The following is a 13,954-nucleotide window of genomic DNA, read 5'->3' on the forward strand; positions in this document are numbered from 1 at the left end:
ATGCTAACAATTATCCAACCTGGTGCTCCCAAATTTTACATCTTCTCAAAGACAGTCCATGCCCACCAGAAAAACTCAAGCAAGATGATGCTCATATCTCTAGTCCAGCCTATCTCCACTTGTGTCGCCAAGATCACCATGTTTAATTTGCACCTTTAGGACCATGTGGTCTTGTTGCTCAAATTGTTGTCTTGTGCTGATGCTTGGCAAAAATTGAGAAGAACTTATGCCAAGATCATGAGTCAAAGTAATGTCTCTGAAAGAATGCCCCACCTCCATCACAAAGGGCACCTCCGATGCACTTCATTATCGATGTTCAATCCGCTCAGTTGGTGATGAACTTGCACTAATTGTTAACCTTGTAGACGACCTTGAATTGGTGAATGTTGCGCTTTATTTTTTTATTTTTTTTATAAGAGAAAGCGCGCTTAATGGTCTTGGCCCAACTTTTTGAGAATTTAGTGCTTCAATACACATGGGTTCCTCCTCCTCTAGGGAGGTAAATCTTATGCTTGGTAGTTTTTTCCTCCGAATTAGGTGACTTCTTACCACATTAGGTGGTTTTGATACCTATATAAGTGATTTTTCTCCCTTTTTTCCACCTCCTTTGCCTCAGCATGCATCGATACGTCCTTTCTCCGCCTTAGCCGAGACTTTGGCACACCGTCGTGCTCCCTCAGCTAGCATTGTGATCCCTCACTCTGCCCTCCGGGCATCCCCTAGTAGCAAACACCAGCCACACTACCTACAACCCTGCCCCGATTACCACTCCTCACCTCCTCTACCGCCATTTTTCGGTGCCACTCTGTCTCGGCCGCCTCTTTTTCCCACTCAACTCTACTTAGGTATATTTGGAATCTTCACACTTTTCCCCGTTCCTCTCCATGCTTTTTGAGTTGTCCGTTTGTCCTCCGCCGGTGCCATTGAACTCATGATTTGTGCCTCTGGATAGCTGCACAATTTGCAACTGCAAAGCCAAATGAGTTTCTAATATGAGAGGACTATGTAAAAAAGATAAATTTCTATTCACTCTGAGATCAACTTGACTCTCTATTAACTTAGGTTTTAGGGGCTTTTTATATGGTGTTTAAAAAATCTTGACAAATCAAACCCCCCAAATTGTATTGTTATTGTACTACTACTTGTACCTACAAAAGAGGACAAAATTTGGGAAAGAAACAAATCCGCCAACCGTAGACTGGTGGTGTGACCTATCTCACTCCCTCTCCCACTCCAACCACCCTGCATTTCACCATGAATCCCTCCAACGCCACCGCCACCGCCACTGCCACCGCAACTCCCACCACCACCCCGATCCCACCCGCCGTAATCTCGGTGGTGGACCACGAACTCCCCGACGACACACACAACCTCTACGACATCACCTTCGACTCACACACCATCCGAACCCTCGTCACTTCCTTCCCATCCTTCGTCGACTCCTGGCTCACCGAAACCCTCAACCCCAATCCCTCCGCCTCCTTCCTCGTCGGCCTCGACATCGAGTGGCGCCCCAATCTCCAGCGCAACGCCGACCACCGCGTCGCCACACTCCAGCTCTGCATCGGCCTCCGCTGCCTCGTCTTCCAAATCTTCCACGCCCCCTCCATCCCTGCCTCACTCTTCAACTTCCTCGCCAACCCCAACCACACCTTCGTCGGCGTCGGCATTGCGGAAGACGCGGAGAAGCTCCTCCTCGACTACGATCTGGGCGTGGCCAACACCGTCGACCTCCGCACCGTCGCCGCCGATGTCATGAGCGACCCTGCTTTGAAGAACGCCGGGATCCGGACGCTGGCACAGCGCGTGATGGGGAGGGACGTTGCGAAGCCGCGGAGGATTACCATGAGCAAGTGGGATAACCTGTGGCTTGTTGCTGATCAGGTTCAGTATGCTGCTGTTGATGCCTTCGTCTCTTCTCAAATTGGACTCACCCTCTTTCAAAAATAGCTTCGAATTTGATTTCTCTCGTATATGAATATGATTTAGTTTCGATTTTGTGTCCTCTTTGTGATACATTGATGCTGGTTGTCATACCAATGATTCTGAATTTGGGGACCTGATTTATTTTTTGGTGTGTTTAATTGCTCGCATAATTCCGACTGACCCGGTGCGGTGAAGGCCAAAGGTCTCAGTGCGGCTCCTAGAAATTGAACTCTACTATGGTATGATTCAAAGAGGGCACTCGCCTCTAATATGTTGTTTATGTGTGGGTATGATGAAATGATGATGGAGTGATTTTAGGTTAACTTAATAAGATTGGTAGTTTGTTTAATGATAGGAATTGCATAATAGAAATTTGCAAAATGTGATTCTGGTGTGTGTTTCAAATCAATTTAGCTTTCAAATTTGTTAATCAATTTAGATTTCAAAATGAACAAGTTACAAAGTATAGCATCCTTTTGAGTGAAAGCAAGCATACCCACTCAACTAAGTGCAGCTTGTGTAACTCTTGGGGAGAAGTACATTGTGCTCACCCCTCAACCAAAGAAGCATTTGTATGATTGAGTATTTTGGATTTGTATAATACAGTGAGATGAGTGTGATTTTAATGAACCTCTTGTTTGATAAGGAAAGCAAAGAGTGATTAGAGGAAGGAAAGTAAAACTCCATTTGGTTTGTTTGAGGGGGAGGGGATATGATTCAGAATTTGACCCTAATCTTAATCACATGTTTGCTCTAGCTCTTTCATGCATTCAGTGATATTTTGACTAATGTTGACTTTCTTCTGGACATAGCTTGTAATGCCTAATTTGGCAATTTGTTCTGCTCTTCCTGTACTGTGTTTCTTCCTCTGCCTTATTTGCAGACCTTGTAATCCAATGTGATTCTGATAATCATTGTCATTGTATCCGTACTTATCATAGAAGTATGTATTTAAAAAAGCTGATATCTATGGTGATGCCTTATATCAGCAATGATTTTTTTTATTGATGAGGAATCTGTTTTTATGAGTGAAGTTATTTGTATTTATCGGTTATTTTGCTATTTTTTTCCCATACTTTCTAGAGCATTTTGGTATTTTTTAAATTCCGGATAATCATAGTTTTTAGGAATCGCCTTTATGTAATTGGTTTGTTTTCTATTTTTAGCAGTCATCTTAATGAAACTATTTTTTTTTCCGTCTTTGAAATACCTATTATTGATGAAAGCATCGGTCGCCAATGGTTTTATTAAAATTATTAGCAACATAATCTTTTAATTTTTAAACACACTCGTGAACACATTTTATGTAATTAGCTTATTTTCTAAAAACTCAACACAAGTTTTAATATTTGAGAGAAATATACCAACTTTTAAAAAATAAACCAAGCATGAAAAATGGAAAATATGTGTTGAAAAGAATGTGTTATTAGCCTTAGTGCTATTAATCATGGTGGAGGATAGCTGGAATATAGCATTTGTGGTGGGTCACTGAACAATAGATGGAGGATAAAGTTTAACGAAGAAAGGCATTGATGTATCGGAATAAAAAACAAGATAAAGGCATTGACGCGTGACCAAAAAAAAAGCATTTATGCCATTTCAATATTAATCACTACTACTTTTTTACATTTTCTTGCCATGATAGTGAGGAAAACTGAATATGTGCACAGTGTCTTCACTGTCCTGTACAGTCTTGTCACTTTCTACCTCAAGCAAACAAAGTGTTTTATCATAAATTAATTTTGATAATTTTTTCTTCTTCATGCAAGTCAAATGAAGAAGACCAAGTTGGTTTACGTAGTGATTCAGTACTTAATCCTTTAAATAATTTATAATTTATTACACACTTCTGAAGCTACCAACATACCCTCTAATCACTATTATAAGCAAAAGAATGAATCTAAAAACTTGTGTTTTGCTTATAATAATAGTAACAGGAGAATCTACTATTTTTCTAACTCACACTGCTTTTTGTCTGTTGCAGTGAATCTACACATAGATATGGCTTCTTCGTCCTCTCTCAAGAAACACGAGGTCTTCATCAGCTTCAGAGGCGAGGACACTCGCCCCAGCTTCATCAGCTTCCTCCATGCTGCTCTCTGCAGAACCTACATTGAGACCTACATAGACTACAGGATCGACAAAGAAGATGAGGTCTGTCCTCAACATGAGAAAGCCATCAGAGATTCCACTCTCTTCTTGCTCATCTTCTCTGAAAACTACGCGTCATCCACATGCTGCTTGAACGAGCTGGCTGAGATTATCAAGTGCAAGAGAGATGATGAAGACATTGTCGTCATCCCTGTGTTCTACAAGATAGAGCCGTCACAGGTGAGGAAGCAGAGCGGGAGTTACCACACGGCGTTCGCGAAGCACAAGAAGCAGGGGAAGGACAAGATTCAGAAGTGGAAGGATGCTCTCTTTGAAGCTTCCAATTTCTCTGGATTTGATTCTACTGGATACAGGTACATACACTGCTTTTCAGATTTGGATGATAAATTGAGGATTTTTTTTTAGTACAGTTAGTTTTGCATCGAAAGAGACACGACTAGAAAATTCCAAAATAATTATTTTAGATTTAATTTTGCTAAAAAAAGAAAATTATTGTCTCTATGATTTGTCCAGATGTGGTATTTTGAAATAAGACTATCAAAGGGGATATTGTGAAATTGAAGACAGGATATTACATGAGGGGCCCGTTACATAATATTTTTAAGAAAGTGTTCTTCTAGAAATGATTGGCTTCCGGTGGTGGTGCACGGTCTTGATTGGCCTTGCTTGCATAACGGAGCTGCATTGACACGACATTAAACCTACACTCTGATGCTCAAGTTAGTGAGAGATTCAAGAGAGAATCTCAGAGTCTAAGAAGATATTAGAGTTTAGCATAACGAGTAATGCATGCATAAATGAACGACTACACCTGATATTTGAGGTCCATCATAATTGTCTCTGCATGTCTTTAGAAAGCCCTATGGAAGGTCTGCCGAGATCGATGTTCCTTAACTATTTCATCTTATCTGCCATTATGGTCCTCGTTTAGTTCTGAGACCTTTGGGCCGGATGGGATGCTATTAGTCTTTTGGCTTTTTGGGCTGGTCGAAAGTGAAATGAATGAACATGAACTCTATCTTTTCCCTCTCGATACTAATTTATGTTTATATTTGCATTATATGTATTCATTCTTTTTAACTTTTCATGTGCTAGGACTGAATCTGACTTGATTGAAGACATCATCAAAACGGTTTTACGAAAGCTAAATCAAAAGTACACGAATGAATTGAGATGCCTGTTCATACCTGATGAAAACTATTCACGCATTGAGTCTTCATTAGAAACTGATTCAAGTGATGTTCGAATAATTGGACTTTGGGGAATGGGAGGCATAGGCAAGACAAGCCTTGCTGCTGCTATCTTTCAGAAAGTGTCCTCCCAGTATGAGGGTAGTTGCTTCTTAGAAAATGTGACAGAAGAATCTAACAGGCGTGGACTCAATTACACATGCAACAGACTCCTTTCTAAGTTGCTAAAGGAAGATCTTGGCATTGACACTCCCAAAGTGATACCTGCTATTGTTATGAGAAGACTTAGACGCACAAAATCTTTCATTGTACTAGATGATGTGAGTACTTCACAGCTTCTAGAAAGTTTGATTGGAGCCGGGCGTGACTGGTTAGGAGCTGGTAGCAGAGTCATTGTGACTACCAGAGACAAGCACGTGCTTTTAAGTGGAGGAGTTGATGAAATTCATGAAGTCAAGGAAATGAACCTTCAAAACTCCCTTCGGCTTTTCAGCTTGAATGCTTTTAATCAAATCCTCCCCAAACAGGAATATGAGGAGGTATCAAACAAAGCAGTTGCTTATGCCAAAGGCAACCCTTTGGCTTTGAAAGTTTTGGGATCATTTCTTCGTTCCAAAACTAGAAAAGAGTGGGACAGTGCATTAGCTAAACTGAAGGAGATTCCCAATGCAGATATTCAAAAGGTGTTGAGATTGAGCTATGATGATTTAGATGATACAGAGCAAAATATATTTCTAGACATTGCATGTTTTTTCAAAGGAAGTGGAAGAAAGAAAGTAACAAAAATATTAAATGCTTGTGGTTTCTTTGCAGATATTGGGATAAGAAACCTTTTAGACAAGGCTCTTATTACTATTTCTTCATATAATGTCATTCAAATGCATGACCTGCTACAAGAAATGGGTAGGGAAATTGTTCATGAGGAATCTGTCAAAAACCCTGGGCAGCGCAGTAGACTGTGGGACCCTCAGGAAGTCTGTGATGTATTGACAAATGATAGAGTAAGGGAATGATATCTTGACTTGCATTCATATTCACATAAGAAATGCTACTTAGTTTAGAATACCAACATTATTTGTAATTTTTATTTATCAGGGAACTGGTGCAGTTGAAGGCATAGTGTTAGATATGAGTCAAATTACACCCATAAATTTAAGCTCCGAGGCATTCAAAAGCATGTGGAACCTAAGGGTACTTGCCTTCGAAGCCTACAATCGGGATGTTAAGAGAATTAACTCTGTGAACCTTCCAACGGGTCTTGACTCATTGCCTAAAGAGTTAAGATGTTTTGCATGGAGGGGATATCCATTGAATTCTTTACCATCAGCTTTTCGTCCTGAGAAGCTTGTTGAGCTTCACCTGCCATACAGCAATGTGGAAAAACTTTGGAACGGAGCACAGGTATGCATGATACATGTATCTAGCATGTTTCAGACTTTCAGTTTCTCTTTTTATGAAAACCAAGTCTATTTCAATAAAAAAGGAAATGAAAATAAAATTCATAATTTTTAGTAATTTACACCGACTTATTCTGTTCATGGTATGTTTTTGCAGAATCTGCCAAGTTTAGAGAGAATTGACCTTAGTGAGTGCACAAGCTTGACAGAGTGTCCAAATTTGTCCCGTGCCCCAAATGTTAAACATGTTGTGCTAGGCAAATGTGAAAGTTTGACTCATGTTGATCCATCCATTTTCACACTCCAGAAACTTGTTGAATTAGATGTGAGTGGATGCAAGTCACTTAAGAGCCTAAGTTGCAGCTCTTCTTCACCATCCCTCAGAAGATTCTATGCCTGGGGTTGCTTCAATCTCCAAGAGTTCACAATCACATCAATGCCCTCCAGTACCAGTGGTCCTTCCACAACTGGTTTGTCTTCGCAGCTAGAAGGGTCATGTTTGAAGAATGAGGTGCCCTCATCATCTTCCCACATCAGAAACCTTGAACTCTTTTCTTTTCCCATCTGTGAGAGTCTCAAAGATCTCCCTGAAAACTTAGCCTATCAAATCACACTTTCAGACTCAGGAAAAAATGAATGTGACACTTTGATAACCTTACATAAAGTACTACCTAGCCCTTGCTTTCGACATGTAAGACGTGTATTTTTTTTCCTTTGTCACACTTTATCTGAACTCCCAGACAACATCTCCTTGTTATCATCATTAGAGTATTTAGGACTGTTTTTTTCTGCCATCAGAAGCTTGCCTGAAAGCATTAAGTATCTTCCACGACTCAAATTTCTTGAACTCGGTGAATGTAAAATGATTCAATCTATACCTGCGCTTCCGCAGTCCATTGAGTGCTTCTTTGTCTGGAACAGCGAATCTCTTCAGAATGCGTTGACTTCGGTGAGTGAACCATCCAAAAAACCTGACAAGTGCACTTTTCTGCTTCCTAACTGCATAAAATTGGATCAGCCTTCATTCAATGCCATTCTGAAAGATGCCATTTTTAGGATTGAACTTGGTGCAGAACCAATGTCAGCAGAAGTATTAGAGAAAAGAGAAGATGCATCCTCGGATGATGAGGATGATAATTATAATGATTTATTTAATGACTTGTACATTTCTGAAGCTGTAAGAAGTGGAAAGATTTGCTACTTGTTACCTGCTGGAAACTGCGAAGTTGGAGACTGGTTCCATTACCACTCTACCCAAGCTTTAGCCACTATTGAGCTACCTCCTAATCATTCGGGATTCATTTTCTTCTTGGTCCTTTCTCAAGTTCAAACATATCACATTGGATACCGTGGAAGTTTTGGATGTGAATTTTGCTTGGAAACTAGTTGGGGTGAAATGATCATTGTAAAAAGTTTCTTTGTAGATGAAAGCATTGTGCTTAATCCGCATACATTATTTGATATAATGTCAGATCATGTGTTTTTATGGTATGATGCAAAATGTTGCCAGCAGATAAGGGAAGCAATCAAAGAAATAAAAGCCAAAGACGGATGCGCCGCTGCCAATCCAAAGCTTGCATTTAAATTCTTCGCTCGAACTCAGGATAATATGGAAGCAGTGATAAAGGAGTGTGGGTTTCGCTGGATATATTCCTCAGAAGATCAAATAGTTGAGGAAGGTGAAGAATGTGAATCTGAGACATGTGGGGAAACCCACAGAGGTGAAGGCTCTGACTGTGATGAGCAAAAAGAAACTGTTACTCCAATAAAGACATTCAAGCAAAGTGTTCTTGTAACTTCATCCAACCTGGAAGCCGAAGGAACAGAACACTTGAGGTAATCTTCCTAGCACTTATCACACTTTATAATTACTTGCACTTGTTTCACAATAAAAATAATACCATTTTTGAACAGGCAAACACTTGAAGAACTTTTGCATATTGGATTTGGTGGAGACCTTATGCAGTAAGGAGATGAAATTGCGGTACTCCTGATGTAGCAGAGGCAAGGGCATTAATCAGGTAAGATTAATCTGTCATCTATCACCTGGCATATCCGTCTTACTGCCCTTGATCTTTTTTAGGTTCAACTTTTTAACAGTAAGCTACCAATTTCATCATTGAAAGATTGAATTTTTCCTCAATTGTTTGAGAATAAACTATCTTCTCTCGGCATGAGCCTTTCATTAAACATGGGCAAGTGAGTTTTGCATTAGAAAAAAATTGATATATGTATAGACATTGCATTGAACCGATGAATGATGAGTAAACTTGAATTGAAAATTACTTTTGTACTACCAATCATAGATGCCAGATTTTGATATTATAGATTTTGAGTTTACACTGTCATTTTGTTTGGTATAGTTTGGGATTAATGAGTAAACATAATTTGCATTTTGATAACATAAAGGAAGAGGGCCAGCATGAACTTGTATATGTTAGGTAGTACCAGAAGTGTATTGCAGATTTGTTTGCTAATGGTTTTGCTTAAGTAAAAGATATATTTTTACTTTGAATTTTGCTCTTTCTTGTTTTCTACGTTTCGCTTTCAGGCCAGATCTTGGACAAATTACTGTTACAAAATGAAGAACTGGAAATTGATCCAACTTAACTTAAGGATCTTCAAGAGTGAGCGAGTTCAGTGCAGGCTAAGCACAACTTTCAATCTGATTTTTGCAAAAAAGTTTGTCATAAACGTACGGAAAGAACCAGCAATTCTTCTAAGCACCAACATTAGCCCTTATTGATATCTATTTCCCCCTTCAATATTTGCAATTTTGAGAAAATATATGCTCCTTGTATTGAATATTACAATTATATACATAATGTAACTAGGTGTTCGTATGACTAAAATAGTACTAATTACATCTTTAGTAAAACTACTTCAGTACTAAGTAGGTAATATCTGTTAAATCTAATTCCTATGTCCTATTTTTTAGTTCCTGTATGTTTCAGTTTCTTGAATTCATTCTGTGTAAAACTTTTGAAAAAGAAATGAGAGGGGAATGGAGGAGGAAGAGGGTAAGTCTTTCCCTTGTTCGCAATTAAGTACTAAATTCATCTAAACTTCAGTTCAGGAAACTTCACAAAACAATTAAAGGAAGGTTTTTGAGGGTGTTTGGAGGATTTTTAAAAATTCTCCAAACTATTCCCATCTTTAAAATCTTTCAAATAAAAGGAGGATTTTTCATAAGCTTTCTCATTCCCTTCTCCCACCTCCAAAACTCAACTCATTTCAACTCACAAACACACGCTATGATGAAAACTAAATGAGCAATGATACTTAAACATACAAATAGTACAAAATTCCATCTACTTATTTTCCGAATAAAATGAACTTGATTGTATTAAAACTCTTACTATACTTTAATACTAATCATTGTGTGTTTACAAACATTAATTATCTATAAACAAAATTCAGAAAGTAAACCAACTGAAAAATCAAAATTACAAGACATAAAAAGTAATTGAAAATCAAAACCAAACTCCAAGATCAAAATTAAAGCAATACCAACGTTACATGGCAAATGTGTATGCAATTTTCCCGTCGTGCTCCGATCATCCAAGAGTCCATTTCCAGAACTTGAACCTCACGTCCACCGCACATGCAGAGTTCACAGCCGACGCCGTCGCCGGTTTCTCGCCGGCGGGAAGAGTAACCTGGATACCATCACACAACACTCTGATTCCAACGCGTGGTGTCCTGAACATCCCCATCTTGGCCTCCACCTTCGTCTCCATCTTCACCTTCAACGCCAGTGCACTCTTGCTCTTCAAGCTCCCCTTCACGGCGTCATCCGCCGCCACCTCTCCGCTCCTCGCCACCGGGATTTTCAGCACCGTGGTGTTCTCCTTCCCGTGCTCGAACGACGGAATGACACCATCTCCGACGTCCATGTCGCCGGTGAGGATGTTTACCGAGGTGGGCTGGTAGAAGAATGTGATCTTTTTGTTGGGGTTGGTGGCGGAGAGTGTGAGTTGGAACTTGGAGGTGAGGGTGGAGGAGGAGGAGGAGAGTTTGAAGGTGGAAAGTTTGAGTGACGTGACGGTGAAGGAAGGGCGTTGAGGGTGGTAGAGGAAGTAGAGGACGGCGCCGGCGGCGCCGAGGAGGATGATGAGGATGAAGAGGATGAGGATGAGCCAGCAGAAGAGTGTGCAGCAGCAACTGTTGCTGCTGCGGCGGCGAGGGGGTGCAGCACGGGGACGGTAGGTGGGGCGGTTGGGGCCGTGGAGTTGGGATTTTGTCGGCGGTAATGAGATGTTGGCGGCGGCGGTGCCATTGCCGGTGGGCTTGGCTGAAGGGTGGACCTTGTCTGTCATGGCTTATAATGAATGAAGGTTGTGGAGGGACTTTGATTTGGTTCTATAAAAGAGAGAAGAGGGAGATGATTATAAAGAAAGGAAACTAATATTTAAGGTGTGTGTTTGTGTTTGATTATTATCTGTGTATTAGAAGTAAAGCAGTTACCAACAATGGCGTAGAGTTTGTAGAAGAGGACGTGGGTGATGGTGAGGGGAAGAAGAGAGTCAGTCACATACAGATTGCAACATTCCAACCAGAGACTTTAGCTTTGTCTTGCTCTCTACTCTAGGCACTATTGTTTCATTTTCGATTAAGGTAATGGCGAACTAGGCGCTCAACCATTGATTAAGAAATGTGTTTCATTCTTATAGATAAAGATAGAACTTTCAACCTCATAATTAAGAAACAATGTGTTAAGTACGAGTTTTTTTTTTGTGTGTGTGTTTTAAATTGCTCTTAAAATTCTAATTTAGGTATGGTGAATGTCGAATGTCACACCGAGAACTCATACTTAAGAATTGAACTTTCAACCTGAGGGTTTAAATAACAATTTTTTACCATTGTAATAAGGAACTGTTAGGTTGTTTAGTAGGGTTGTTTAAGCTCAACTAATTACTTTTCATTAACTAACCTAATTAATCTTGGCAAAAGGGGCAACTTCACATATCATCATGATCATATGAATGACTTACGTGCTATTTAGGAAACTAAAATATCATTATATGAAGCAGTTGCTAGTGACATCTCAATTCTAATTAGAAATTAACTCCTCAGCTATAAGACAAGGTCAGTAGTCCTTTTGAAAACCAAGTTGCAAGTTGATGAATTGCAACTTTCAACCACCATTTCTTTATAATTTATATTAATTAAAGTAATCATTAACATGGTGAAAGCCAAGTAAAATGTAATAAGGCAGCTAATTGGAAATCGATGGATTACCCTCTTGTTATTTTGGTCACTACTGAAATTGATTTCGTACCTTCCATTTCTTATTTGAGTTTTCTACCTATTCAATAATGTTCATAATTTAACTAGCATGTAGTTTGCTCAAAATATTTATAATATATTGTCAACAAGCGTTTAAATTGACCTCTTACCTATGTGTGTATCCATCCATATATATATGGATGAGCCCATTTCATAATTTAGGCTTTTTCTCCCTTTAGATACATGCAAAATTGTTCTGCTACATCTTTTCCGTGAAGAACATGTGTTTTTGAGTTTCTTCTTTTCACAGCTCAAACTATAAACGGACATGCCTTGTAAGTTTTCAACTTAGCCGGTAAAAAACAACTTGCAAAATTATTATAGAATTTTAGAATTAATAATCCGGATTTTGGGTGAAACTAATTTTAGCATATCATGGATGACAAACACTACTGTGCCTCTCAAAATAAGAGGGCACCGATACATCGTGCGTTTAAGTCATTTTCCACCATAATATAATATTAAAATATTTGATTGTTTAGATTGAATCATTGAAATGGTTCTTGAATATTAGGTTAATTGGTAAGAGTTATGAGACATGTGAGTTGATAAGGGAGGTTCAAGGACTAATTTCTAGAGGATGCAATTTATCTTTCTAGATGTAAAAAAAAAATTCATTGAAATGAGTGAGAAAAATGAAACTTAACATATTGTAAAGAAGCCAAACAATCAAATGCTTATCATTTCTTTGTCTGATAATGTTTTGGTGGACAGTGAAAACCGCTCAAATTTGTTAAAACAATTCAAGCATGACATGGAAGGTGAATTTGAAAAGTAAAAAAAAAGTAAGCTTAGAGCACTGAGCTCTAAGAATCAAATTGTTGAAATGGTGACTAAAACTCGAAGAACAAACTTAAAGTCTTGAGTGTTCAAGAAAACTCGTAAGTATGAGTGATAGATTTTGGAATTTTCTTTCTCTTAGCTTTAATTACCTATTTAGTCATAATAGCTTTACTATAATGACTTAATAACTCTATATATATTGTAAAGTGCTAAGTTGTTGTTATTGTCTTTTGGTTTGCAAAACTCTTATTAGTCATTTGGCATGCTGTTATCTTCTCCTTTTCTGTTTTTAACAGACTGTCATCCAGAAGAGAATCACTTCACCTTAGCAGACTTGGTACATGAGCTGGCATGGAGCTAAGGTTCCTTAGCTTGGAGTCAAAATGTAGGGAGAGAAAGAGGCATGGAGAATCCTCCTCCATACTTGCAGTCGGCAAAGGAGCAAAAATTAAAACTCACCAACGAGGCATGGTAAATGGAGGATATATGGTAGTGTCATCTCATGCACTATCTAGAGCTCAATTTCAAAAACAGAATTAAAAAATAATGCAAGAATGAATACTAAATTGCAATTACAAAAAAGGGCTAATTTAATTTCTATAATCAAATCCTTAGAAGAAAATGGGTTATCTCAGGGTATTGAGGTTTATTTTCAGTGTGTACTAAGTACTAACACTACTGCATTATTTATTTAGTGTGTAGAAAAATCAAACAAATCTTGAGCAAAATCACCGACAGTTTTTGTGTCGCTTACCTAGTGGCCATTCTTTGAGTCTTAGTCAACAACGTTGTTTTCATGGTTGGTTATGGAGGAAGGATAATAAAGCAAAAGGGAGGCACAGTCCAACACCGCTTTCTAAAACAACTAACCCAAATCTTGCAGTCATGTCTCTGGTGGGGACACATCATCACCATGTATCTCAAAGGATTTTGCCTTGCCTAAATATTAATTTTCTTAATTAATTGCTTCTGTTAATATATATATTTTTATCCAAGTTATCCCACAATCTTGATACTAATTAGGAACCTCACTCTCAGCACAAAGTTGATCATTAAGTTCTTTTTCAATTTATAAGAGTTGTGAATTGAACCATCCACCAAATTTAATTATAGTCATGTAGCGGACAGTTATGATTAAAGTATTCCCCAAAATCTTAAAATAATTAATGAATATAAAGAAACATTTGCTAGGAGAAGCTTGACAAGTTAACGTAATCTCCGAGTCTCAATAAATTAGTTTTATAGGTGTGAATGCTT

General features: G+C 38.7%; 3 protein-coding genes across 3 annotated transcripts; 2 read left to right on the forward strand and 1 right to left on the reverse strand.

Annotated features, from left to right (window-relative positions):
• The first annotated feature begins 1,131 nt into the window (after positions 1-1,131).
• On the forward strand, positions 1,132-2,275 carry LOC130746572 (3'-5' exonuclease-like). Its single transcript, XM_057599250.1, has one exon. The coding sequence runs from the start codon at positions 1,255-1,257 to the stop codon at positions 1,948-1,950; it is 696 nt and encodes a 231-aa protein (XP_057455233.1). The 5' UTR covers positions 1,132-1,254; the 3' UTR covers positions 1,951-2,275.
• Positions 2,276-3,771: 1,496 nt separating this feature from the next.
• LOC130744868 (disease resistance protein RPV1-like) lies at positions 3,772-9,542 on the forward strand (the record flags this gene model as incomplete). Its single annotated transcript, XM_057597029.1, has 6 exons — positions 3,772-4,391; positions 5,134-6,229; positions 6,324-6,629; positions 6,783-8,461; positions 8,540-8,646; positions 9,177-9,542. Coding segments are annotated over 5 exons (3,756 nt in total), but the record flags the coding sequence as incomplete, so codon positions are not given.
• A 398-nt stretch (positions 9,543-9,940) lies between these two features.
• Positions 9,941-11,019, reverse strand: LOC130746571 (NDR1/HIN1-like protein 13). The gene has a single exon (XM_057599248.1). It carries the CDS (start codon positions 10,942-10,944, stop codon positions 10,183-10,185), a length of 762 nt encoding a protein of 253 aa, XP_057455231.1. The 5' UTR covers positions 10,945-11,019; the 3' UTR covers positions 9,941-10,182.
• Between the last annotated feature and the right edge of the window lie 2,935 nt (positions 11,020-13,954).

This window comes from Lotus japonicus, chromosome 3 (genome assembly GCF_012489685.1).
Source record: "Lotus japonicus ecotype B-129 chromosome 3, LjGifu_v1.2".
In the NCBI taxonomy this organism is placed as follows: domain Eukaryota; kingdom Viridiplantae; phylum Streptophyta; class Magnoliopsida; order Fabales; family Fabaceae; genus Lotus; species Lotus japonicus.

What these genes read in the sequence shown, in the direction of transcription:
- LOC130746572 (XM_057599250.1), top strand. Translation starts at nt 1,255, where the DNA reads ATGAATCCCTCCAACGCCACCGCCACCGCCACTGCCACCGCAACTCCC.
- LOC130746571 (XM_057599248.1), bottom strand. Translation starts at nt 10,944, where the DNA reads ATGACAGACAAGGTCCACCCTTCAGCCAAGCCCACCGGCAATGGCACC.